A 27063-nucleotide genomic window follows, 5' to 3' on the forward strand; every position below is an offset into this window, starting at 1 on the left:
GTAAGAATGGTACAGCGAACCACTGTTCCTCTGACATGGGAAGGAAGCAGTGGTAAGACTTTACGTAAGCCTCTCATAATCATGTGGCAATTCAAGGCCACTTTATTGACATGCGACTCCAGACCCAGCTTCTCATTGAGGCTGGTCCCCAAATTGCGCACAGTCTTCACCGGGACCAGGGGTGTGTCCAAGGGAAGAGGCCAGAAATTAAAAGGCAAAGCCTGTGGCACTTGCCCACTGTGCAGTGTAAGATCTCAGTCTTAGCACTATTGAACTGCAGGGCATTATTTTTCAGCCAAGACGCCATTTCTGTCATGCATTTGTGGAAGGTGGTTAGAGAGTACGCATGGTCACCCTCCAGGGAGATAATCAATTGTGTATCATCTGCGTAGTTAACTGCCCTAATGTTGTGAGATTTAATGATTTTGACCAAAGGTCGCCTGTATACATTAAACAAAACTGGACTGATTGAAGAGCCCTGAGGGACACCATGTTTATTAGGCAGGAAATCTGATTGGTACGGAGGCAGAAATACTGCCTGCCGTCTGTCCGAGAGATAAGAGCAGAGCCACTTCAGAGCCAGATCTGTGACCCCCACCTCCTCGAGCCTTTGCAGGAGGATGTCGTGGTTAACCGTATCGAATGCGGCGGATAGGTCTAGCAATATCAAAGTTGCAGAATACCCCTTATCCGCACGCATCCGAAGATCATCTAAAGCGGTTACCAGTGCAGTTTCGGTTCCATGCCCTGGGCGGAAGCCAAACTGATTCTCCTCCAGCTTGTAGTTGCCCTCCAGGAAACCAGAGAGCTCCTGACTAACCAGGCGCTCTACTATCTTAACCGGGAAAGGCAACAGGGATATAGGTCGATAATTCCCATAACAAGCGGGGTCCAGCGAAGGTTTCTTCAAAAGGGGGAAACCAATGCATCCTTCCAGCAGGCCGGAACCACTCCACTACTGAGTGACTGAGTAACAATCTGATGAAGATGCGGAAAAGTCTCCGGGCCAGGTTCCTTCCAGAATTTCTGCGGGATAGGATCCAACGGAGAGCCAGAGCATACTTTCTTGGCCAGCCTGGTGAACTCCTCCTCGGAGGGGCAGGTCCAACGATCAAGAGAAGGCCCTACCAAAGACAGATTTTCCCCGAAGTCCATGCAGCCGGACGGGTTGGCTATCAGTGAGTCCGCCCCAACCTTAGTGCTTAGCAAGGGGTCAGAGTGCAGACCCTCAATTATTATGGAAGAAGGCTGCCAGCCCATCGCATAAATCCTGTGAAGGAATAATCTTGTTACCCATGCACTCTGGGTTGGTAATGCCTCTCAAAATGTTGAAAACACATTTCACACTGTTGGGTGCTTTCAGTATAAGGTCCGCAAAATACGACGCCTTAGTAGTTGCTATGGCTTTTTTGTAACTGTCATAGTAAGATATCCAAGTGCTATACAGACGATGGATATTAAAAAAGCACCGAATGCAAATAGTATACTAAACCAGAGGTTCAATGCAAGTCTATTTGTACAATGGTGCAATCATTCTGAGACCTTTGTTATCAACTGTAGGGTGTTCACTGGCGACTTTCCAGTATTTAGATAACAATGATGGTGTCACCAAAGTCACATCACTGACAATGGACCTATCCCAGAGATACAAGACATGGGGGCATATTCTCAAGGAGCTATCGGAAGGTTAACAGCACTTTATCACAGCCAAAGTTGTGATAAATTCATCGCAATATCAAAAAGGAGGAGGGACTAGGAGCAATTAGAAAAGGTCCTGAACCATAGCTCCTAAAAGTCATACATTTTTCCAATGGATGGTTACAGTTCCTATAATATAAGAGAAAAGTGACAGCCTGCAGGTAAGCTGTAGATAGAAGGGAATGTCTCCAAAGGTAGGGTGAGTGTGCAGAATGAGGAGGGGATGCTCCTTGTGGTAGTACTGTGTGCCCTCACACACCCTCGCGGAGGTATAGCATCATCATTGGGCACGGTTGCTCCTCGTGGGGGTGGCGCTGCAGTCCCTCACGGGCCCTTGGTTAGGGGCTCTCTGGTGGAGTTCTTTTAAGGAGTTGCCGCATTTGTGAGTGAGGGTATGTGGGTAGAAATGTGCTAGTGAGTGTAAGATTAAAAATGAAACAGGGAACTAAAATATTTTAATCATGAGTTCCCTGGTCCAAACTAAAAAAATACTCGGGGATGGAGATGCACTGTAGTGCTGTTCAGAGAGGGGAATCAAGACCAAATAAAAGTCCCACTTCTCTCGACCCGATTGGTGTGTTAACAAAGGTGGTTTAATGAGAGGTCAACATGTTTCGCGCTGTAAGATTGTCCCTAATGGATCCCAGAGCACTTCGTCAGGACCGGAAAAGTGTGTTAGAGGATGGGTTTCGGGTAAACACTGCCCGTAATCCCATTTGTTACCTAGGTCTGGTATGCTTGACAGTTAGTTTCCAGAATCCGTTATTATACGTCAATCCTGTTCACAGCCTAAAAAGGGAGACAAAAAGGGGGAGACAAAAGGAAGGGGGAAGGGGGGGAAAAAAAGGGGGGTAATACCTTAATAAAGATATATGGTCTATATATTTCATATATGGGGAGACACTAGTGCACAGCATGTGCTATGATGCCTCATGCATGAAAAGGACATCAACCGGTGTTGTGTCTAAAGTGATCATGTTAGGATGGTCAACCAAGGTGCTGGGATGATGCCCACCGAGGTTGGGTTAACACGGTGATGGTCATGAGCTCACTGGACACCAAACTGTCCAGAGTCCAGGTGTAGGTGGTATGTAGGGTGTGAGATTAGTCGTCGTTACCTCGATGGTGACTGCTCAGGGAGGTGGCGTGAATGAGCATCCATGTGCGGTATCAACGTGAGGATGCTGTACTAGTCATGCCTCATGTCGACATGGGAATGGAGGGGTGAGTGACTAGATAAAACAAGGTGGCACGGAGTGTTATAGTGATCATGCCTCGAGAAAACCAGGGTGATGCGACGAGGCGTGAATAACCCCGTATGCATATCTCGATATCAAAGAGCAGGCAGAAGCATGATAAAATATCAATATAGTATACAAAGCTACATTAATGGATCGCCAGCCTACCCTCTCCTCCGTGATGATGGGCTCCGTCAGCAATGCCGCGGAGTAAGGCTAGAAAACAAATGCGAGATAGGTCTACGATAAAAGACAATGGTAAAGGGGACGGTGCTCAAGGGTCCTCAGTCAAAGGGGGAAGGAGGTACTTACATATCTGTACGCCTTACGCCTCGGGGAAACCTACCCGTGCAGTTGCGCTGCCGGTTACAAGGTTGGTGCAACTGCGGACTCGTTAAGTAGTGGAAACGGTGATGCAGCGGGCCCTGTGTAATGACGTTGCGTCGATGCGACCGGAGGTCTTGGGCGGAAGTGGCCGGATGGATGTGTAGCTATCGCGGCCATCTTAGAGTGGAGTGAAGCGAACGGGAATTAATCGGAGGTCAATGGGAGTGATAAGGGCGGTGTGCCCGTGGCAAAAAGGGGGGGGAATCACGGGCAGGAGACTATGTTAATAGTCAATAAGGATGCTACGTAAATAAATATATACATTATCGATAGTGTCATGGTCGGTGTGTACTATTTTACAAAAGTACATAGTCTTGAACACAAGGATCAACATGGTACATGAGGGTAGGTCCGGGGTGGAGGCACGGACACAGTACCAATATCTAAAAATACAGAGAAATCCTCACAGGGGATCTGTCTACTATGGCACCGGATATGCATCTCAAGTGACGTGATGTCTCAGTGTCAATGTGGTAAATACTGCCCCTCTGTTTGTTGCCGTCTAATCGGAGCTCAGATCACAGCATTTTAAAACAGGATAAACAGAAATGTAATGATGTCTCCTGCCCAAGGGTGGAAAAAGATGGTTATGTGGTACATGCGATTTAAATGACACAGGCGGGGATAAGGGTGAAGTAGTACATAAAGACGATTGTGCAAAGGCTGTAAGAAATTCATAGTTAGTATAACTGGGGATACTTAGCAACCTTGATCTCATCTAACAGATTGTAAACTGTGTTATTCAAGATAGGAGATATTGTTGGTGACTAGTATCTCTAACACACATGTGGAGGTCTGAGCAGTTGATGTAACTGGTGTTCTGGATACAAAACTCTCTGCTTGCGATAGGGAATACTACTATCAAGCAACCTCATGGTGTGTAGTTATCTGGATAGTTCAATCCAGGGAATATCTTCATTGAGTTCCCTTTTATTGCTTTGCAGTTTGAACACCCATCGTTGTTCCTGTCTAAACAGTTTGGATGGTGACCAATGTGGATTGGATTCAATTATGGTCCATCGTAAGCTATCGGGGGAGTGATTCATTTCCAAGAAATGGCTTTGTAGTCTTGTCGCTGTGCGCTTGCACCGGATTGTACTTTTATGTTCCCCAATTCGAGTTTTGACTGTTCTTGTGGTCATCCCAATGTATCGTGAACCGCAGGGGCAGGTGATCATGTACACACAATTTTTTGTGTTGCAGTTGGTGTGGCGTAACTGTTTCCATGGTCTTGATAACCCTAGATCACGTTCCTTGGTACTGCTTGTCAGTGGGCATGCTGTACAGGACCCGCATGGGTAATGACCCATAACCGGGGGAAGGTTCCATAGTGTTGGTTGCGTTTTTGTGATGTTCTTGGGACGCGTGTGCACTAACATGTCCCTCAGATTTTGTGTTCTCTTAAAGGCGAAGAGAGGTTTTGGTCCTGGTTGGAAATCCCCCATCTCAAGGATCTTCCAATGTTTCTTGATTATCCTTTGGACTTTGTTCGAGTTTGGGGTGAAGGATGTTACACATGTTAATATGTCTGAGGTGCTTTTTTCTTTGATTTCTAGTAGAGCCCCTCTGTGATTATTTCTTGCTCTTTTGCGTGCCTGCTTCACAATTCTTTTTGGATATTCTCTCCTTATCAGATTTTCTGTTAAGGAGTCCGCCTCCTTCTCAAATTCTTTGATGGTATTGCAATTACGGCGTAAGCGGAGGAATTGTCCAACCGGTAAATTGTTTCTTAGAGATTTCGGATGGTGACTTTGGAATAGGAGGAGACTGTTCCTATCCGTGGGCTTCTTGTAGTTGGTGGTCATCAGGCACCCTTCTTTTAAAGATATCAACAGGTCAAGGAATGGGATTGATTCAGATGACAGTGTGCCCACAAATTGTAAGTATGGATTTAGAGTGTTGATCCAAATGAAGAATGTCCGGCACGTTTCTTCATCCCCTTGCCAGAAGATGATAATGTCATCAATGTACCTACGCCATAACAAGATGTTGTTAGTATATGGGTTGGTCTCTGTTAGGATGTGCTCCTCTTCAAAGTTGGCCATGTATAGGCATGCCAGACTCGGCGCAAAGGTGCTCCCCATGCTCGTGCCCTGTATTTGGTGATACAGATTGTTCTCAAAGGCAAAGTAGTTTTCTTTTAAGGCTATCGTCGCACAGTCACAAATGAAAGTGATGGGGGTAGTCGATGGCCATGGGTCGATGTTGTGCAGGGCCTTGTCAAGGACCGTCAGAGTGGCATCTTGGGGAATGTTGGTATACAATGATTCCACGTCTAGCGTGACTAAAAGAGTGATAGATTCTGGTGTCTCGAATCGTTCAATGAGGTTCAGTACCTCTGTGGTGTCTCTCAGATATGTCGGAGTTTTCATCACTAGGGGGCGTAGGAACACATCACAAAATTTGCTCAAGGGTTCTAACAGGGAATCAATCCCGGACACAATGGGTCTGCCTGGTGGGGGGGTGATTCCCTTATGAATTTTCGGGAGGCAGTAGAAGTATGGTGTACGTGGATTTTTGTTCAGAAGGAACTGGGCTTCCTCCTTGGAGATCCATTCCTCCGCCTCTGCTTCCGTTATGAGGTGTTGTATCATGGTGGAGAGGCGTGCGGTAGGGTCTTCCTCAATGGGTTCGTAATACCTGATGTTAGATAATTGTCGTTTACATTCACCATCATAGATGTTCTTATCTTGGATGACAATGGCTCCTCCCTTGTCCGCAGGTTTCAGGATGATGGTTTCATCCTCTGTCAGATGTTTGAGGAGTGACCTTTCTTTTTTGGAGAGATTGTCAAACGGGCGGTCAGTAGTGATGTTGTTCACTTCCTTCAGGACTGCTTGTTCAAATGTTAGTACCTCATTTAAGGTCATGGCTGAGGTTGGAGTGAATTTGGATTTGTTCTTATGGCCTGATCCGTTTGGTGGAGGCTGAGGTTTGTCTTGGAAGAAGGCTCTTAGGCGGACCTTTCGAAAAATTGATGGAGTTCCCCCGATAGCTTACGATGGACCATAATTGAATCCAATCCACATTTATAAATAAAGAATATCTGACAAAACAAAAGATAAGCCAGTTGCAAAAAGACGTCAAACGGTTCGACAAGGAGAAGATCTATCCTTATACCAAAGACGATTATGTGTTCTCCAACACAGACACCACGTCTGATGATGCAAGCAGCCGCAGCTCAGGAAGGTCAGATTTGACTGGGAGTGAATCCAACTACGACACCAGACAATCAAGACCAAGAGGAGGATACAGACACCAACCTCCTCCACCACCTTTGTTCCACGGGTTCCCTTCCCACCCTTTCCAAACACCCATGTACCAAGGACCATGGATGGGTCCCCAACCTATATGGAATGGTCCCATGGGACAGAATCCTATACCAAACTATCAGTATCAGACCCCACCTTTTCTCAACAGAGGGAGGGGCAGAGGAAGAGGCAAAAGAAGAGGAACAACCAAGACCGTCCACTGGCAGGACCCAGAACCAATGACCCTACGCAGCAAGACAACAAGACCTTAGTGGTTAACCTGTCCTCCAGGCCCCTAACTGAAGGTGAAAACAGCCTTTTGGAAAAAGGTTTAGGATTTGTGCCGACACCCAAGGAAGATGATTTTATCTTGCACCAAGAACTCCATCAATTTTTTCGAAAGGTCCGCCTAAGAGCCTTCTTCCAAGACAAACCTCAGCCTCCACCAAACGGATCAGGCCTTAAGAACAAATCCAAATTCACTCCAACCTCAGCCATGACCTTAAATGAGGTACTAACATTTGAACAAGCAGTCCTGAAGGAAGTGAACAACATCACTACTGACCGCCCGTTTGACAATCTCTCCAAAAAAGAAAGGTCACTCCTCAAACATCTGACAGAGGATGAAACCATCATCCTGAAACCTGCGGACAAGGGAGGAGCCATTGTCATCCAAGATAAGAACATCTATGATGGTGAATGTACACGACAATTATCTAACATCAGGTATTACGAACCCATTGAGGAAGACCCTACCGCACGCCTCTCCACCATGATGCAACACCTCATAACGGAAGCAGAGGCGGAGGAATGGATCTCCAAGGAGGAGGCCCAGTTCCTTCTGAACAAAAATCCACGTACACCATACTTCTACTGCCTCCCGAAAATTCATAAGGGAATCACCCCCCCCACCAGGCAGACCCATTGTGTCTGGGATTGATTCCCTGTTAGAACCCTTGAGCAAATTTTGTGATGTGTTCCTACGCCCCTAGTGATGAAAACTCCGACATATCTGAAAGACACCACAGAGGTACTGAACCTCATTGAACGATTCGAGACACCAGAATCTATCACTCTTTTAGTCATGCTAGACGTGGAATCATTGTATACCAACATTCCCCAAGATGCCACTCTGACGGTCCTTGACAAGGCCCTGCGCAACATCGACCCATGGCCATCGACTACCCCCATCACTTTCATTTGTGACTGTGCGACGATAGCCTTAAAAGAAAACTACTTTGCCTTTGAGAACAATCTGTATCACCAAATACAGGGCACGAGCATGGGGAGCACCTTTGCGCCGAGTCTGGCATGCCTATACATGGCCAACTTTGAAGAGGAGCACATCCTAACAGAGACCAACCCATATACTAACAACATCTTGTTATGGCGTAGGTACATTGATGACATTATCATCTTCTGGCAAGGGGATGAAGAAACGTGCCGGACATTCTTCATTTGGATCAACACTCTAAATCCATACTTACAATTTGTGGGCACACTGTCATCTGAATCAATCCCATTCCTTGACCTGTTGATATCTTTAAAAGAAGGGTGCCTGATGACCACCAACTACAAGAAGCCCACGGATAGGAACAGTCTCCTCCTATTCCAAAGTCACCATCCGAAATCTCTAAGAAACAATTTACCGGTTGGACAATTCCTCCGCTTACGCCGTAATTGCAATACCATCAAAGAATTTGAGAAGGAGGCGGACTCCTTAACAGAAAATCTGATAAGGAGAGAATATCCAAAAAGAATTGTGAAGCAGGCACACAAAGGAGCAAGAAATAATCACAGAGGGGCTCTACTAGAAATCAAAGAAAAAAGCACCTCAGACATATTAACATGTGTAACATCCTTCACCCCAAACTCGAACAAAGTCCAAAGGATAATCAAGAAACATTGGAAGATCCTTGAGATGGGGGATTTCCAACCAGGACCAAAACCTCTCTTCGCCTTTAAGAGAACACAAAATCTGAGGGACATGTTAGTGCACACGCGTCCCAAGAACATCACAAAAACGCAACCAACACTATGGAACCTTCCCCCGGTTATGGGTCATTACCCATGCGGGTCCTGTACAGCATGCCCACTGACAAGCAGTACCAAGGAACTTGATCTAGGGTTATCAATACCATGGAAACAGTTACGCCACACCAACTGCAACACAAAAAATTGTGTGTACATGATCACCTGCCCCTGCGGTTCACGATACATAGGGATGACCACAAGAACAGTCAAAACTCGAATTGGGGAACATAAAAGTACAATCCGGTGCAAGCGCACAGCGACAAGACTACAAAGCCATTTCTTGGAAATGAATCACTCCCCCGATAGCTTACGATGGACCATAATTGAATCCAATCCACATTGGTTACCATCCACACTGTTTAGACAGGAACAATAATGGGTGTTCAAACTGCAAAGCAATAAAAGGGGACTCAATGAAGATATTCCCTGGATTGAACTATCCAGATAACTACACACCATGAGGTTACTTGATAGTAGTATTCCCTATCGCAAGCAGAGAGTTTTGTATCCAGAACACCAGTTACATCAACTGCTCAGACCTCCACATGTGTGTTAGAGATACTAGTCACCAACAATATCTCCTATCTTGAATAACAGTTTACAATCTGTTAGATGAGATCAAGGTTGCTAAGTATCCCCAGTTACACTAACTATGGATTTCTTACAGCCTTTGCACAATCGTCTTTATGTACTACTTCACCCTTATCCCCGCCTGTGTCATTTAAATCGCATGTACCACATAACCATCTTTTTCCACCCTTGGGCAGGAGACATCATTACATTTCTGTTTATCCTGTTTTAAAATGCTGTGATCTGAGCTCCGATTAGACGGCAACAAACAGAGGGGCAGTATTTACCACATTGACACTGAGACATCACGTCACTTGAGATGCATATCCGGTGCCATAGTAGACAGATCCCCTGTGAGGATTTCTCTGTATTTTTAGATATTGGTACTGTGTCCGTGCCTCCACCCCGGACCTACCCTCATGTACCATGTTGATCCTTGTGTTCAAGACTATGTACTTTTGTAAAATAGTACACACCGACCATGACACTATCGATAATGTATATATTTATTTTCGTAGCATCCTTATTGACTATTAACATAGTCCCCTGCCCGTGATTCCCCCCCCTTTTTGCCATGGGCACACCGCCCTTATCACTCCCATTGACCTCCGATTAATTCCCGTTCGCTTCACTCCACTCTAAGATGGCCGCGATAGCTACACATCCATCCGGCCACTTCCGCCCAAGACCTCCGGTCGCATCGACGCAACGTCATTACACAGGGCCCGCTGCATCACCGTTTCCACTACTTAACGAGTCCGCAGCCGCACCAACCTTGTAACCGGCAGTGCAACCGCACGGGTAGGTTTCCCCGAGGCGTAAGGCGTACAGATATGTAAGTACCTCCTTCCCCCTTTGACTGAGGACCCTTGAGCACCGTCCCCTTTACCATTGTCTTTTATCGTAGACCTATCTCGTATTTGTTTTCTAGCCTTACTCTGCGGCATTGCTGACGGAGCCCATCATCACGGAGGAGAGGGTAGGCTGGCGATCCATTAATGTAGCTCTGTATACTGTATTGATGTTTTATCATGCTTCTGCCTGCTCTTTGATATCGAGATATGCATACGGGGTTATTCACGCCTCGTCGCATCACCCTGGTTTTCTCGAGGCATGATCACTATAACACTCCGTGCCACCTTGTTTTATCTAGTCACTCACCCCTCCATTCCCATGTCGACACGAGGCATGACTAGTACAGCATCCTCACGTTGATACCGCACATGGACACTCATTCACGCCACCTCCCTGAGCAGTCACCATCGAGGTAATGACGACTAATCTCCCACCCTGCATACCACCTACACCTGGACTCTGGACAGTTTGGTGCCCAGTGAGCTCATGACCATCACCGTGTTAACCCAACCTCGGTGGGCATCATCCCAGCACCTTGGTTGACCATCCTAACATGATCACTTTAGACACAACACCGGTTGATGTCCTTTTCATGCATGAGGCATCATAGCACATGCTGTGTACTAGTGTCTCCCCATAAATGAGATATATAGACCATATATCTTTATTAAGTTATTACCCCCCTTTTTCCCCCCCCTTCCCCCTTCCTTTTGTCTCCCCCTTTTTGCCTCATTTTAAACTCATTTTAAACTTTGAAACATTGTGCACCTTACCTGCGGACTAGGGGTAGAGGAGCAGGGTTCTGGGCGTCTGTGGCCTCTCCTGCTCGATTCCGCCGACGCTGCTGTGGTTCCTGTTTGCAGCGCGCGGTGAACGGAGCTCACGGACTACAGCCCCCAGAATTCCTGGCTGTGGGCCCGCCCCCAACTAACCGGACTTCCGCGCCCGGAGGCGCTAAAAGCGGTCAAGCTCCCTCGGTGGAGCAGGAGCCTCATTTTAAACTCATTTTAAACTTTGAAACATTGTGCACCTTACCTGCGGACTTGGGGTAGAGGAGCAGGGTTGCTGGGCGTCTGTGGCCTCTCCTGCTCGATTCCGCCGACGCTGCTGTGGTTCCTGTTTGCAGCGCGCGGTGAACGGAGCTCACGGACTACAGCCCCCAGAATTCCTGGATGTGGGCCCGCCCCCAACTAACCGGACTTCCGCGCCCGGAGGCGCTAAAAGCGGTCAAGCTCCCTCCGCGTCGCGGGACGCGCGCGGGCGGCGCCGGTCTAAGCCCGGGCAAAGGGCGGGCCCTCTTAGGCCCTCAGAGGCCGATTGAGGCTGGGCTGGGACTATCCTCTTTCAAATCGCAAGTTTGATCCCTGAGGTCAGTACGAGGGACCTCCTAGCAAACCTGCCATTGCCGTTTTGAATTTCCTGAGGACACTCAGCGCAACTTTCTCCACGCAACTTTCTCCACTTTCTCCTCGCGGAACCCGCTGCGCGGGTCCCGCTTCGCAGAGGGGCGCTTTCCTTCCCGGGCTGAAGCTGCTGCTGGGGTAAAACAGGGGCTGAGGGCTGCGAGCAAGAGGGCTGGGACTCCATTTCCCAGGAGTCCCAGGAACCCGCGCCCGCTTCACTTGGGCTGCTCTCCCTCCCCGCCCCGCCCCCATCGACCCGCCCATCACCACAACAGCCATAAAATAACGCGTGCTTACCTCTGTGCGGGAGCTCGCCGGGAGAAGCCCGGGACAAGGGCGGGACCGTCAAAGGCCGTCCAAGGACGATCAAGGTTGGGTCGGGGCTACTCCCTTTATCAGTGATCCCAGATCTCTTACTTTAAACTGTTTGGTTGTAAGTTATAGCACTATATATTTAGTTGTTTCCTAGAACCCACATGATGTCCTTGCGCTCAGGGAAGGGTAGACAGGTTACCGTAAAAACGAACAATGGGAAAGCAACTGGAACGTTAGACGATTTTATAACTCGGGCAACTGTGATCTTAAAAAAAGAAATCGCCCTTACCGAAAAGCTCATCCTTGGGAGATATTGCCTCTAAAATTACCCCCAGTAAGGCACCCACTCCTGAGAAAAGTGCAGATAGTGCAGATAGCAACCTAGAGGCTAGTCCAAATCTAGTGGCACTCTCTGACTCCCAGACAATCACGATAGCAGACCCAGGGGACTCCCAAGTTGAAGCACCCACACTCACTCCTATACCTATTTCATCAGGTATCACAGGGGATAACGCCTTGGACGGCAATTTGAGTAATAATGGGCCCATCCACATACAAGATCATGTAGTAGTCCGTGAGCGGGAACCAAACAATCCGAACAAACGTAAAAGAGGGGGAAACCATAGAAAAGGAACTAGATCCAAGTCAGCGAAGCCAGCACCACCCAAAGTTCTGACAAATCCAACTAAACAAAAGGGCACCCACCCAGTTGACGCGGGACAGAAAATTTTCTCTTTTAACACCAATAATAATGACCGACGTTTGGGGGAAATTGAGAAATCGGTTCAGATGCTCTTGCTGCCTGTTCTAGAGAAAATTCAAATTGTTAATCTAAAATTAGACCAATTGGAACACCTTATCTCTCTTAACACCAACTCCCTTAAAACTCTAGTAACTAAAAATAAATCACTGGAGGTGGGGGTTACTAATAACAATAATAAAAACAGTAACGCCAATAATAGTAATTTAAAAAAAGGGGGAGAGAATAAAAATGCCAGTAAAACACCTAAAACACCTATAACTGGTGACCCTAAGGCAGCACCGGTCCCCTTAGCACGAACAAAACCTGTTCCATTAGCTCGTACTAAACTTGCAGTGGCGGGCACTGTGGGGCCCCCTAGTCAAAATATGGGTAGTACAGTACTAACACCAGAAGTTACTACTTCTAAACAGGGAACTACCCAAGGGCCAAAACAAACATCTTCGCAGGGGCCTGCAGCAAACAATGACAACGAGAGAGCACATAAAAGGAAATCACCACCTGTAAACTTGCCCCCAGACTCAGCTCCTTTTATGGTAATACTCACAGGAGTACCCCCAGTTTTGTCTAATAAAACGGAATCAAACCAGGAGTTAAAAAACAAAGTAATATACTGGCTCAATAATAACAGACCACTCCCTCCTGATTCTAAAACAAAAATACTTAGTGTACGCAGAGTTCCCTGGGTGGGCCCAAGTGAGAAGGACCTAGAGGGGGACTGTATCCTGATCAACTTCAGCGACACCTGGGTAAAAAATATCATCTGCTGTAAACCAAGATTTGCTAGAGCTGGGGATATTCAATGTATAGGTCTAGAATATTTCTATCCAAATTTGAATCTTGTTCCCCCGACTTTGCTTTACAAAAACACTGGGCAGACATCTAACAGTGAAACACACCCTGGGTGGGCCCGGAGAAATAGAGCCGTATGGCCAAACCAAAACAACTGGGGTCCTCTGCAACAGAGTGATGGTTTCTTTAGGGGATCAATTTATGACAATAACAACTCTTCGCAAACCTGGTATAATGAACTAAGACCAAGATTCCAGGGGGAAGACTACCTAGGATGGTTTCCAAGTAATATCCCCCTAAGAAACCGCTTTGATGCACTTGCGGGCATGGAAGAGATAGATTGACCATTACTAAGTTCTCCTGGCAATACTAATACTCTGACAACAGGAGAGCCCAGCCAGAGGGAGAAGGGAGAAAGCTGTGACGATAACTCACGGGAGAATGTTTCCGTTGGTGACGATCGTACTTCTAACCCCCAAGTCCCTGAGGCTGGCCTTACTAAAGAAAGCGAACCAAGTCCAATCATCTTAAGGCATAACCTGGAAGTATTACATGAACCAGTCAGAAAGAACCAAAGCGAAGTAAGGATGCGCCTTATTTCTTGGAACATTGCTGGGCTCGCCTCAAGATTGGAGGATGAGGCATGGTTAGACTTTGTGGGTGACTGTGACATCCTGTGCCTCCAGGAAACATGGAGCCGATCCACTCAGAACATCGAGGGCTTCCAAGCCTTTAATACCCTAGCGATACCTTCACGAGCGGGTAGGGCAAAAGGTGGCCTAATGACAGCAACCTCTTTAAAACTATGCAAACTTGTAACTTCTATGATAGTTGACTCCCCATGGTTTCAAGTGCTAATGTTGGTCAATTTGTTCCCTGAACCATTGTTGTTGATTAACTGGTATTACAACATCTTTGACAACAATGAGACAAGCGTAATGTTGAAATTGGAGGAGGCCATAGCCAGGGCACGCCACGAGCAACCCCTACTATTTGTCATCTGGGTGGGAGATTTCAACTGTTCATTATGCACCTACGGGGACTCGAAGGTGTGTGGCTTGAGAGACTCCCATGATCATCCCCTGTTACACTTCAAACATACACCCCAGGGGGACGCCTTAAACAACATCATTATTCTAAATGATCTATGCATAGTGGAGCCCTGGGTTGGCCCAAATTTTGCTCCAATACCGACGTTTCAGGGAAGTAGAGGTATGATGAGTTTTATTGACTTTGTAATTGTCTCTAGTGGGCACTTCCATCATGTTGATAAGTTGGAAGTAATTGCTAATGCTGCCAGTGACCACAACCCTCTAAACTTATCCCTGCTTTGTCCCGTTAAACCCAAACATTCTGTTTGGGAGCAACCTGTAAAGTATAGTAGGAACCAAGGTATCACACTTAAATGGGGCAAAATAGACGCGGCAGGTCTTGAGGCTGAGATCCTAAACGGATATAGCTCTGAGTACGAGGCATGTCTAACACCTACAACTACCCCTGAAAAGGTCATAGGGAATTTTGAATCTCTATGTGGGCATGTAGCCGAACGCCTCACAAAACCAATTGGTAAAAGCAAAATGCTAGGTCCCAGATGGTTTGATGCCGCATGCTCGGCAACACATAGATCCTTGAAAGCGGCATTAAATCAAAAACCTAGGAACATAGAACTGGTTAGAGCATCTAAACTGGCCTATAAAGAAGCCATAAGAATAAGGAAGTTTGACTTAAAAAACCAAGCCTGGGAAGATCTAGAAAAGGCCTCGGAATTGAAGGACAATAGGCTTTTTTGGGAAGTTATCAATCGCCCCCTTTTTACAAGTAATGGCAAGGATAATATTGTGATGCAGATTGCATGCGAAACATGGGAATCACATTTTGGGAACATTTTTAACCCACATGGTACTTTATCCAATGAACCATCACTAGGAGACGCTAGGGAATTGGTGGTCTCTCAATCTTCTTTGTCCTTGAGCTCATCGCTCACCTTACAAGAAGTGGAAGATGCTCTGTCGAAAGGCATACCATTAAAAGCACCCGGCCCTGATTTAGTGCCTTTGGACTTTTTTAAATACAATGTTAAGGTTTGGGCCCCCCTGTTGTTAAATGTTTTTAGAGCAGTTGTCATTAGCCGTATTCCGGCATCATGGAAGGAGGCAGTAGTGGTGCCAATTTTTAAGAAGGGCGATAGATCAGACCCCCGATGCTATCGCCCAATCTCCTTAATTGATGCATCGTGTAAGATATTGGGTAGGGTCATTTTAGCCAGACTAGAAACATGGGCAGATTCGGTGGGCCTTATTGTGAATTCCCAATATGGGTTCAGAAAAGGTAAAGGTACTGTCGAACAGTGCCTGAACCTGGCCCTGATCATAGGGAAATACATGAAGGCAAGGAAATCCTCCATCCACCTTGCCTTCTTGGACCTTTCAAGTGCATTCGACACTGTGTGTCGGAGCAAGCTGTGGCAAATGATGGAGGTCATGGGCTTCGAGGAACCCTTGGTCACCTTGCTCCGTAGACTCCATGAATCCACTACTGTGGCCATAAGGTTTGGGCCAGGGGGAGAGAAAACTAAGTCTATCCTCTCAACTGAGGGCGTTCGACAAGGATGCATATTAGCTCCTTTTTTGTTTCTTGTGAACACCAATGGTCTGGAAAAATACCTGTTGGACCACTGTCATGATTTTCCAAAGGTCAACGGCAGGAGCATTCCAATGCTTTCTTACGCCGACGACACGGTACTTATGACACTCACAGGAAACAGTATGCAGCACTGTCTTGATGCCTTCCACAAATTCATGTTGGACCTAGACCTCAAGGTAAACTTCGCCAAATCCTTTGCTATGGTTTGTGGCCCAAAGGGTACCAAAACCAGAAAGTTTGTAGTCAATAACTCCACCATTGAAAAGGTTGAAAACTTTAATTATTTGGGAAACCTCTTTAACAACAAACTAAGCTGGGCCCCGTTAATGCAGACTCGAGTTCAAAGTGCTAGTCGCTCTATATAGGGTCTGTTTCGTTTCTGTGGCAAACTAGGACAAAAACCTGTTATACACCTAAAAACCTTGTATAAAGCTAAATGTTTGTCGGTTGCTACTTATGGGGCAGGGGTTTGGGGGACTGAAAGCCCAGATAAGATACAGATCATGGAGAACAAATTTTTAAAGCGTGTATTGGCTATTCCACCAGGCTCCTCAAACAGATTTGCCCACAACGAAATAGGTCTAAGCCACGTGAGTGACACCATTCGCCTTTCCCCTTTACTGTTATGGGGCAAAATATGGCTATCAGAGGACTTACAGCTCACCAGAGATATCCTCCGGGATTGTTTAAAATTGGCAAACATGAAACAGATCCCCTGGCTATCTTATGTAAATGAAATGCTCCATAAAATAGGCTTGGGTGACATTTTTGACAACCCCGAAAATATACAGGGAGATATCAAAGCTGTAATTAAAACAAATTATTGGAAATCACCGTTTGTGAATTCCCTGGTTAGCCCTAATGTTCCTAAGGCTACTTTGCAGCACCAGTTTTATTTAACCTTCACAAACCATGTGCAATGGCGATTCTACTTGACAAGGTTTAGGCTACACATCTTGCACTTTCTTTTTGCGTTTCCTAAACAGGGGGGTTGGTGTGAGAGACTGCCCCCCTGTCCTTGTAATAACAAAGATAGCCAAAGCACGATGCATATTGTTCTTTTCTGTTCCCTATATAAGGACCCGAGAATCAGGTTTATTAAGCCGATCCTTAAGGAAAAGCAACCATGCCATTATAAAGAGGGTTATGATTATTTATTATCTCTGTCTTCACCTGGTGTCTGCTGTGCAATGTTAAATTTTATACGGGTGTCACTTTTGATTAGAAAACGGTATGGCTAAATCTGGCCCCAAGAAGCTGACCCTTTGATCATGTAAATTGTATATTGTTGCATCGTGATTTTCTTATTTATTTTATCTGCCCTTCAATGTATGCCCCGGCACGAAGAATCTATGAAATCATCTAATTTGATTGAAAGTAAAAGCTATGGGGTCTTCATCTGTGATTATATTAGCTAATGAATTTTATTAGTTTAGTGTTATAATTGTAAGACTGTCTTTTAAAAATGAACTTGAAATAATGCTTGTAAATGAAATTGTTTGACTTTTATGATTCTTTTGTTTTGAATCGAATAAAGTTTTTGAAACGGAAACGGTCTCCCTTTTTAGGCTGTGAACAGGATTGACGTATAATAACGGATTCTGGACACTAACTGTCAAGCATACCAGACCTAGGTAACGAATGGGATTACGGGCAGTCTTTACCCGAAACCCATCCTCTAAAACACTTTTCCGGTCCTGACGAAGCGCTCTGCGATCCATTAGGGACCATCTTACAGCGCGAAACATGTTGACCTCTCATTAAACCACCTTTGTTAACACACCAATCGGGTCGAGAGAAGTGGGACTTTTATTTGGTCTTGATTCCCCTCTCTGAACAGCACTACAGTGCATCTCCATCCCCGAGTATTTTTTTAGTTTGGACCAGGCAACTCATGATTAAAATATTTTAGTTCCCTGTTTCATTTTTAATCTTACACTCACTAGCACATTTCTACCCACATACCCTCACTCACAAATGCGGCAACTCCTTAAAAGAACTCCACCAGAGAGCCCCTAACCAAGAGCCCGTGAGGGACTGCAGCGCCACCCCCACGAGGAGCAACCGTGCCCAATGATGATGCTATACATCCGCGAGGGTGTGTGAGGGCACACAGTACTACCACAAGGAGCATCCCCTCCTCATTCTGCACACTCACCCTACCTTTGGAGACATTCCCTTCTATCTACAGCTTACCTGCAGGCTGTCACTTTTCTCTTATATAATAGGAACTGTAACCATCCATTGGAAAAATAAATTCATCGCCCCATTCACAAGCTGGTGTTTACAGCCCATAATGCCAGTTTACCCGCGACAGCAGGCGCAAAAAACATCGCCACAGATGAGCCCCGCAACTATCGCTAATGAGATGCAAAGGAGGCGTTCCCGTGCAAAAAGCCGCGACAACACTACTCCTCAACTTTCTCAATGACCAGCCAGATCGGCGAAAAGAACGCAAAACAGACGATAAGGCACGTTAGCAGCAGGAAACTAACACCTGCTCCGACCTGGTGCAAAGTCGGATGACAGCCTGCACCACAAAAGAGAGCCCAGCCCAGAGCCACACCTGTAGAACAGATGCCATGAAGCCACTGAACATGCATGCCAGACACCCAAGAGGGCCAAAACAGCCCCCCGAGCCCCACCCCAGGCACCCCTCACCTCCCCGGACCAAGACACTGCACATCAACGGCACGAAAACATGAACAAAAGCACCACCTGATGTCGCACAATTACAACAATCAACATACTTGTGAGCACTGAAATCCTGATTCATACATTCACCAGTGAAAGCCCAAACAAAATGTCACATTCTAATTTGTCACCAAACAACTATTTTGAAGAGTTATGGCGGGGCATCCCTTGGTTTTTATGCGGTCATTTGGCGCGTTATCTTGCTGCTATCGCATGATGCCACCGGGTTGGGAATTGGACTTTAAGACGGTGTTATTTTCTCGAGATGGACTGCGATATACAAAGTTGCGTTAAGCTAAATTTGCAATGGTTATCATACGTTCTTGAGAATATGCCCCATGGTCTTTCATAAAGGGGCCTCTTTGTTATCCCTGGTAATCAGTTTTTTATTCTTGGTGACATTGTCTCTGCACAGGTGTGTTTATCTAGGATGGGGTTTAAGGTGCAAGTTTTATGTCATTGTACAATTAATAATAATATTAATAATAATGAATAATCTAATCATTGCATATTATGTATTAAGGTTTGCAGATACTGAGAAATCCGACTGCCTGTCCGATATTACAAAACCAAGATAAAAATGCAACTGAAGCTCTCGTAGAAATCCAAGAGGAGCTGGGTGAGTATTTACAATGTGTACTGCTGGGGTTGGAGGTTAAGCAATGCTGTATATGCTAAAGGATTACATATACAGATCACCAATCTTCCAATTCATATATACCACACACCACAGATGTAAACACTTGTTCCCACTAAATACCTGGTCTCAATGATGAGCCAAACTCAGAGACACTCCTTTGATCCAACTTTGGAGGGCTCTGAAGATGAAGCAAGCTAGCCAAGACTGAAATGTGGTACTTTCTCCGCAGTAGACACGTTCAACGTGTAATTCTATTAAAAAAAATAAAACTTTGTAGCAGGATTGTTCTTTGAGAGCAAAGGTTTATTCAGCAGAAGGACATCTCAAGCCAAGAGGCAACAGCAAGTCCAGTGGCATAACAAAAGCCCTTCAGCCCCCGCCGTGTGAGGGGACCCTGACCTGAGAGCTCCGGACTGGGTCTGGAGCGTGGGGGGGCCCTGCATGTACTTTGCAGGGGGCCCCCTCAAGTTTCGTTACGCCATTGGGCAAGTCTAACCCGTTATCTCCAAACAGGAATCGATATACTCTTCTTCGGCATAGGAAAATTCCCACCCAGTTTGCTTCTCAAAAACAAAGGCGCTGTTCATTTATTAAAAGCAACATTTCCCAGTACAGTAGATAATGTTATTAAGCATTCTTTGCCACATGGATTCAGCCTTAAGATTCAGCTGCAAAGGCTGAGAAAGAAACATCATGTTGCACTCCCTTATCCTACATCCACCAGGAACTGAGCTCTGCAAAATAATGTCTATTAATTCTATATCTTAAATCTTAAAATGTTGTGTGCCTGTTCTGAAGCAAAGTTTCCGATGGAGCAAAATGGAGTCAGTGGTGTTTAATCATTTCACCTTACACTCCTGTGGTGTCGTGTGGGTGAATACTGTGGTGGTGCGCTGCCTAGCACCCCAGGCCCCACGCGCAGCAATAACCACTCGGGACACGTGTGTGTGCTTGCTCCGTCTCTCGTGCCGTGGCCGTTCTGCCTACGTGCACTGCTGACGTCATATTTATTACATTGGATACGTACGCGTAGACTGACGTCCACACCGTTACGCGTCACGTCAGTTATCGCGACATTACATTCCTCCCCAACACACGAAAACAACAACAGCAACCAAAACTACGTTGCAGCTTTATGGACCTGGACCACAGTTACACCAGCAGTCGCCAACCCAGTGCGCACCCCTTGCACTGATAGTCAATGTGAATGAAAACAAAAACGGTCTTACTTGACGTAGTCTCTTAGGCGACGGGAAGGCTCCGGGTGCGGCCTCAGATGATACCGAGCTGCCCCACCGTCCAGCACTACACCCCGACCCCTACTCCCAGAGTCACCATCTGCGACGCCATCTCCACCCTCGGGCTCGCTGGCCTCCTCAGGTGGTGCAACCTCTGGTGAGGGATCTTGTGGCCTCGCAACAGTTCCAGGAGACAGGGACTCAGTTCCTCCCCTTGCATGGTCCACGTCCTCAGCCAACTCTAAGAACCTCTCCTCTCGTTGCACGGGCCTTTGGGGATTGTCTTGGTGTCCATCACCCGCACTTGGGGTTACTGGTACTCTCTTGAAGTATGAAACGTTCCTCGTTATCTTCTCGGCACCTTTCCTGGCAGTCACACATGTGCCCCTGACTTTCTCTACAGTCCACGGTTGAGGTTCAAAATTCAACCGAAACTTGCCACCCGACCTCCGATTTCTGATCAGCACTCTGTCACCTGGGGCTAGGTGTGGAGTTACCGCGCGCCGGCGGGCATCAACCCGAGCAAACACTCCTCGTCTGTGTTCATCAATGGCACTGTCATTAGGAGTATCAGGCGTCCACTCTGGGTGATGCGGAATGGTGTCGGTGACAACCCGCCCCATCAGCAGATGCGCAGGTGCCACTCCTGTGGTGGAGTGGGGCGTCTGGCGATAGCTTCGGAGAAATGTGAAAATGGCAAGCTCGACAGATTGGCTTTTCTCGTGAGCAATTCTTATCACCTTGTTAAGTGTCCTCATGAAGCGTTCAGCCTCCCCATTGGCTTGCGGCCATCGGGGAGTGATCCGCCGGTGATGAACACCTAATGCCTGCAGGTATTCCGCGAAGTCTTGACTCTGGAATGGCGATCCATTGTCAGTCCTGATTTCCTTGACGATGCCATGTGTCGCCATGATCTTCTCCAGCTTTGGGATTACCTCCTGGGCACTCAACACAGTCAGTATTTCCACTTCCGGATACTTTGAGTGGTCGTCTATGGCCACAAGGGTATGCCTTCCGTCCGGCAAGCTGCCGAAGTCGACACTTATCTTGGACCAAGGCCTTCTGGGTCGAGGCTCCATCACGACGGGGGCAGGCCGAGGTACTTCCCCCGTTACTTGACAGGCATGGCATTCTCGGACGGTGGCCTCTACTAACTCATCCATGAGAGGGAACCACACCTTAGTGCGGAGCCTTGACTTCGTCTTGACCATGCCTTGGTGACCGATGTGGGCCAGGTCTACCACTCTCTGAGTCAGGGATGTCGGAATGACCAGTCTGTGGCCCCTCAGCAGGCATCCGGTATCGTCTTCCGTCAGTTCGTCTCTCACATTATACAGGCTATCCATTGTCTGTTTTGCCCGAGGGGTCAGGTGCTTCCATTCCTCCCTGGCTCGGTTCCAGCTGTTTGTTCGGACGGCTGCTCTCGCCCTTTGCAGGCATTCATCTTCACTGGAGGCCTGCGACAAGCTGGCCATGGATACCGGCCTGGGACATGATCGCGCTGTGATGCTCCGGACGTACTCTTCGGTTTCTGCCGCCTCCTTCACCTCTTGTGGGGTTGCTTTGCGAGGGTGGCGAGAGAGGTAGTCTGCCGGGTTGCGTGCACCCGGTTGATATTCGATTTTGCAATTATAATTTTGCAATTGCAGCATCCATTTTTCGATTCTTGGCGGCGGCTTCGTGGACGTGCCCGCGAAGAGGGACACCAGCGGCTTGTGGTCCGTAGCTACGACGAAGGGTTTGCCGTATACGTACAGGTGGAAATGGTGACACCCCCAATGGATGGCGATCGCTTCCTTTTCTATTTGCGAGTATCTCTGCTCAGTCTCTGTGAGCGACCGGCTGGCAAACGCCACTGGGGCCCATTCTTCTGCACTCGTCTTCCTTTGTAGCAGGACTGCGCCCAACCCTACTGGGCCGGCGTCGACAGCAATTAGTGTCAGTTTGGCTGGGTTGAAAAATGCCAGCGTCGTAGCCTCTGAGAGCGCTTGTTTGATCTCCTCGAACGCTCGCTCTTGTTCGCTGCTCCAGGTCCAGGGGGTTGACTCTTTGGTGAGTTCTCTTAGTGGCGCTGTGAGATTCGCCAGGTCCTTGATGAACCGGCCACAATAGTTCACCATTCCTAAAAAGCTTCGCACCTCCGTGATGTTTGTGGGCGCAGCCGCATCCTTGATGTCCTTTACCTTCTCCGGATCCGGATTGACGCCGTCTGCCGAGAAGGTGTAGCCGAAGAATTGGAGCTTCCGGCACAGGAACTCGCACTTCTCCCGATGCAGTGTAAGGCCCGCATCTCTTATGCGTCTGAGCACCTGTATCAGCCTCTCATTGTGCTCCGCAATGGTCGTGGCGTGCACCATAATGTCGTCACTGACATTTATCGCTCCAGGGATTCCCGCAATGAGTTCTTGTATCACGTTCTGGAACACCTCCGCGGCGCTTGACACTCCAAAGCTTAGCCGCGTATACCTCCTCAGGCCCACGTGCGTGGAGAACGTGGTGATGTTCCGGGACGCCTCATCCAGTACTAGTTGGTGATACCCTGAGCGTAAGTCCAACTTTGAGAACCATTTGGCGCCCGCCATCTCCCCGACGATGTCATCTATGGTCGGAGTGATGTGGCGCTCCCTCTTGATGGCAGCATTGGGGAGCCGCATGTCCACACATATTCGGACAGCGCCGGGTTGTTTAGGCTTCCTCGCTACGACAATTGGCGACACCCACGGGGTCGGTCCGGACACCTTCTCAATGATTCCCGCCGCCTCCAGCTTCTTTAGCTCGGCTTCGACCAGTGGCCTGAGGTGAAACGCTATGCGGCGATGCCGTAGGGCTATCGGTTGAACCGTGGGGTCGATGTGTAAGTGGACCCCCTTGCCCCTGAACTTGCCTATTCCGTGAAAGATTTCTTCGAACTCTTCCAGGGCGTGGTGTATTGACTCTTGGTGTACTCCGAACGCGAACGTCACCACACCAAGATCTTCAGCCGCTCTGCAGCCCAGGAGCATGCCTTGTCCGTCTTCGGTAACATAGATATTTGACGTGATTGACCGCGTGCCATGCGATATCACCGTCCGGAATTTTCCCTGCACTTTTAGCGGCTCTTCCTGTCCGTATGCGAATACTGTTATTGTCGATGGGCGCAGTGTTGGCTTCGGGTGCATGGATCGGTGCATTGCCGCGGCCATGATGTTGATGCTGGCGCCTGTGTCCACTACCGTGGTGACTTCCTGCGACCCTACCCGGACACTGCATTGCGGCAGCCTCCTAGTCCTGCGTACCGCTGTGCTTATCATATGTACCCGGTGTACCACCTTCTCTTCTTCCTCCTCATCATCGTCCATGTCGCTGGCCACCGGGCCTCCTTCGTCCACCGTGTGTACTGCCTGGCGGGGTTTTCGGAACTTCTTCGATCGGCATACTTTCTCGAAGTGGTTGAAGCGTCCACACGCCATGCACTTCCTCCCTCTTGCCGGGCACTCTGCCATGGCAGCGTGGGGCGACCCGCCGCAGTATCCGCAGGACTTGGGCTGGTCTTGGACAGCCGGACCTGGCCCCCTTCGGGGCCATCTCTGTTTCGGTTTTACCGCCACCGCGTTGACTGGTTCGGTTTTCACGGGCACTTGTAGGGCTGCTTCCATGTGCGCAGCGCGCGCTTTGGACAGTTCCTTCGTCCGACCCATCGTCAATATGTCTGCCAGGGGCTTGCCGGATTCCTCCAAAATCCTTTCCCTCAGCTTGACTGACGCACACCCTTGTATTATCTGGCCTCTTATCTCCTCCGTCTCATCCCGAAACCCGCAGGTGGCCGCCAGGTTTTTGAGACGAGCGTAGAACTTATCGAGCGACTCCTCAGGCAGTTGGCGTGCTTGGCGAAATATGAAGCGTTCATAGTCACGGTTCGCCATTGGCTCGAAGTGCTCGTTGAGCGCCGCTATCAACGTTGTGTGCGTCTTGGGGGTGTTTTCCGCAAGTGTCTTAACTATGTTGTGAATTTCTTTTCCTCCAAGGTGGATGATCATTGCGCGTTTCTGATCCCTCTGGACCTTCGTGGCCTCAAAGAAAATGCGCACTCTATCCTCCCAGTCTCTCCATCGGGCTGCCACCGCTGATGGGGGCCCTTCTACAGAGAACGGCTCAATTGGCGGAATGTTTGCCATGGTGCGCGGCGTGCGCTAGGCGAGACCTCTTCCTACCCTTGGCTGTGATGGCTCTGGACGTCTGCTCTTTCCTCACCCACGTGGGAAGCGGGGCCTTACTCCCAGGCAGGGCGTGACCTTTCCCCCGGTGTTCCCCTGGGTATTGCAGGAATGTGAGGGCCTTCCAGGACTCGTTATACACGTCCCCGTGACCTCACCCCGAGCAGCACACGATCTGGGTCAGGTGCCCCCACTCACTGGCACAGAGGAGCTGAAAAGAGGGACTCCCCACCTGTTCCGGCGCTCACAACCTCCGCGTAGTTCCAGGCGTTGGTGTCAGCTGGAAGGCAGGGGGCTGCAGAACTACTCCGCGCTCCGCGGGCCGCCAGACGAGGCAGGGCGCACGTGGACGGCAGCGCTAAAGGCGCTGAGGCGGTAATTGACCCCCGCGACCTCGCCGACGGGCAGGAGCGCTCTCACGCGTCCGCGCTCACTCTCCTCTTCACCCCGAGGCAGGAGGATTCACCGATGCACCAGGGGCGCGTCACCGCAGGGGCACGAGCACCGCGAGCGAGGGACGCTCACCGGCCGCCACACCAACGGGACGCGGGTCACCAGCGAGGGCACGCCCACCCTCGTCGCCACTTTGTGGTGTCGTGTGGGTGAATACTGTGGTGGTGCGCTGCCTAGCACCCCAGGCCCCACGCGCAGCAATAACCACTCGGGACACGTGTGTGTGCTTGCTCCGTCTCTCGTGCCGTGGCCGTTCTGCCTACGTGCACTGCTGACGTCATATTTATTACATTGGATACGTACGCGTAGACTGACGTCCACACCGTTACGCGTCACGTCAGTTATCGCGACATTACACACTCCCACAAGTACAATCATCTACTGAGCCCTCTTGCTAGATTCACTGAAGGAACAGTTTGCAATTGACAGGCATCTTTCAACCCTTATATAAATTCCTAATTTATTGGATATTTGAAAAGCTAACACTGCACACCCAGTTTGTGCACATTAGAACAGGTGAAAACGTGCACAGTTCAATTAAATTCAATAAACATTATTCGGAAGCAATGAGCATAGTACAAAATAAGCACACAATATAAAATTCATAAAATAGGATAGAGTAAGATATGTACACAAAACAGATTAAAATGTGATTAGCAGCACAGTTTTATGACAGCATAGACGTACGGCAGATTTTAAAAACGCCCCAATGTGCAAGGCAGCTGCCTCAGCGTGTAGTAACAATAGAGATCTTAAAGCCTGTCTGCATTGGCCATTTTCAGAGTAGTGTTTCTTTAAGAACGGGATTAAAAAGTATAAAACATAAAACATACAATGAAGCATGGATTGGCCAGACACATTGTCGCAGGGGCATCATTAGCTTCAAGATCGTGAGTGAAGCCCAGCGGCCGGCAAAGCATGTATTTCATGGTATCAGATCTGAAGCGAAAGAGCAGAGGGCGCTCCCGGAGACTGTGAGCACACCAGATCTGATCGACGGTGAAGCCACTTTCAACCAAGGCGACATATCTGGTCATGTTTGGCTTCCCTGCCTTGGTGCTGACCGGCTGGGATTCTTCCCGGTTAAAAAATGCATTGGATTTAGGAATCCCAACTGGCTTTCTAAATCTTGTCCCAATATTGTACTCTGTACCTACAGCTTGACTTAAAGTGAATGGTGTGATTACATCTCCATTCGCTTTGAAGAGGGGCACCAGACAGGGGTGCCCACTGTCACCCCTGCTCTTCATAATTGCCATGGATCCACTAGCCCGCCACATGCAGGGACGACATCTACAGCTCGGACCTGCAGTTGCATACGGGACCACTCATCACATCGTTTTGTGCAGATGATGTGATACTATTTGTACGCAAGCCTGCTGACAATTTGCCCCCTCTTTTATGGGAGGTGATCCGATTTGGTGTGTACTCTGGACTTGTCATTAAATGTCAAAGTCCAACATATTCCCATTGACTCCCGCCACAACCCTGAGTGACATGGAATTCCCCCTGAAGTGGTGTACGGACGCTCCTAAATACCTTGGCATTTATTTACACTGCAACGCCCCAGAGGTCATCTGTTTGAATTACGGCCCGGCGTATGACCGCCTCGAGACACAAGTTACCAAATGGACGAAGCTTCCGCTCTCTATAGCTGGCAGTATCGCCATCATTAAAATGGTAGGATTACCACGTTTTTTATACCTCTTTTCAAATATCCCAATTCCTCTCATGCTGTCCTTTTTGCCACACTCCGGTCACTTCTGATAAGATTGGAATGGGCGGGTAAGCAACCGCGAATGAACTGGGAGACCTGGACTATTCCATTTGAACGAGCGGGGATTTGGGATCCCAGATTTCTACTCATATTATCTTGTGGCCCAAGTACATGTCACATAT

The 27063-nt window shown here is 48.2% G+C and overlaps 1 protein-coding gene across 2 annotated transcripts in view; it reads left to right on the forward strand.

Annotated features, from left to right (window-relative positions):
• The window catches only part of LOC146863398 (uncharacterized), a 689894-nt gene that overhangs the window by 551326 nt on the left and 111505 nt on the right, over positions 1-27063 (forward strand). For both annotated transcript variants that reach the window (XM_085642823.1, XM_085642822.1), the window contains exon 6: positions 19164-19259. In XM_085642823.1, coding sequence (XP_085498949.1) covers positions 19164-19259 — 96 coding nt within the window. The remainder of the gene's footprint in view (positions 1-19163; positions 19260-27063) is intronic.

This window comes from Triturus cristatus, chromosome 2_2 (assembly GCF_964204655.1).
Source record: "Triturus cristatus chromosome 2_2, aTriCri1.1, whole genome shotgun sequence".
NCBI classification, from domain to species: domain Eukaryota; kingdom Metazoa; phylum Chordata; class Amphibia; order Caudata; family Salamandridae; genus Triturus; species Triturus cristatus.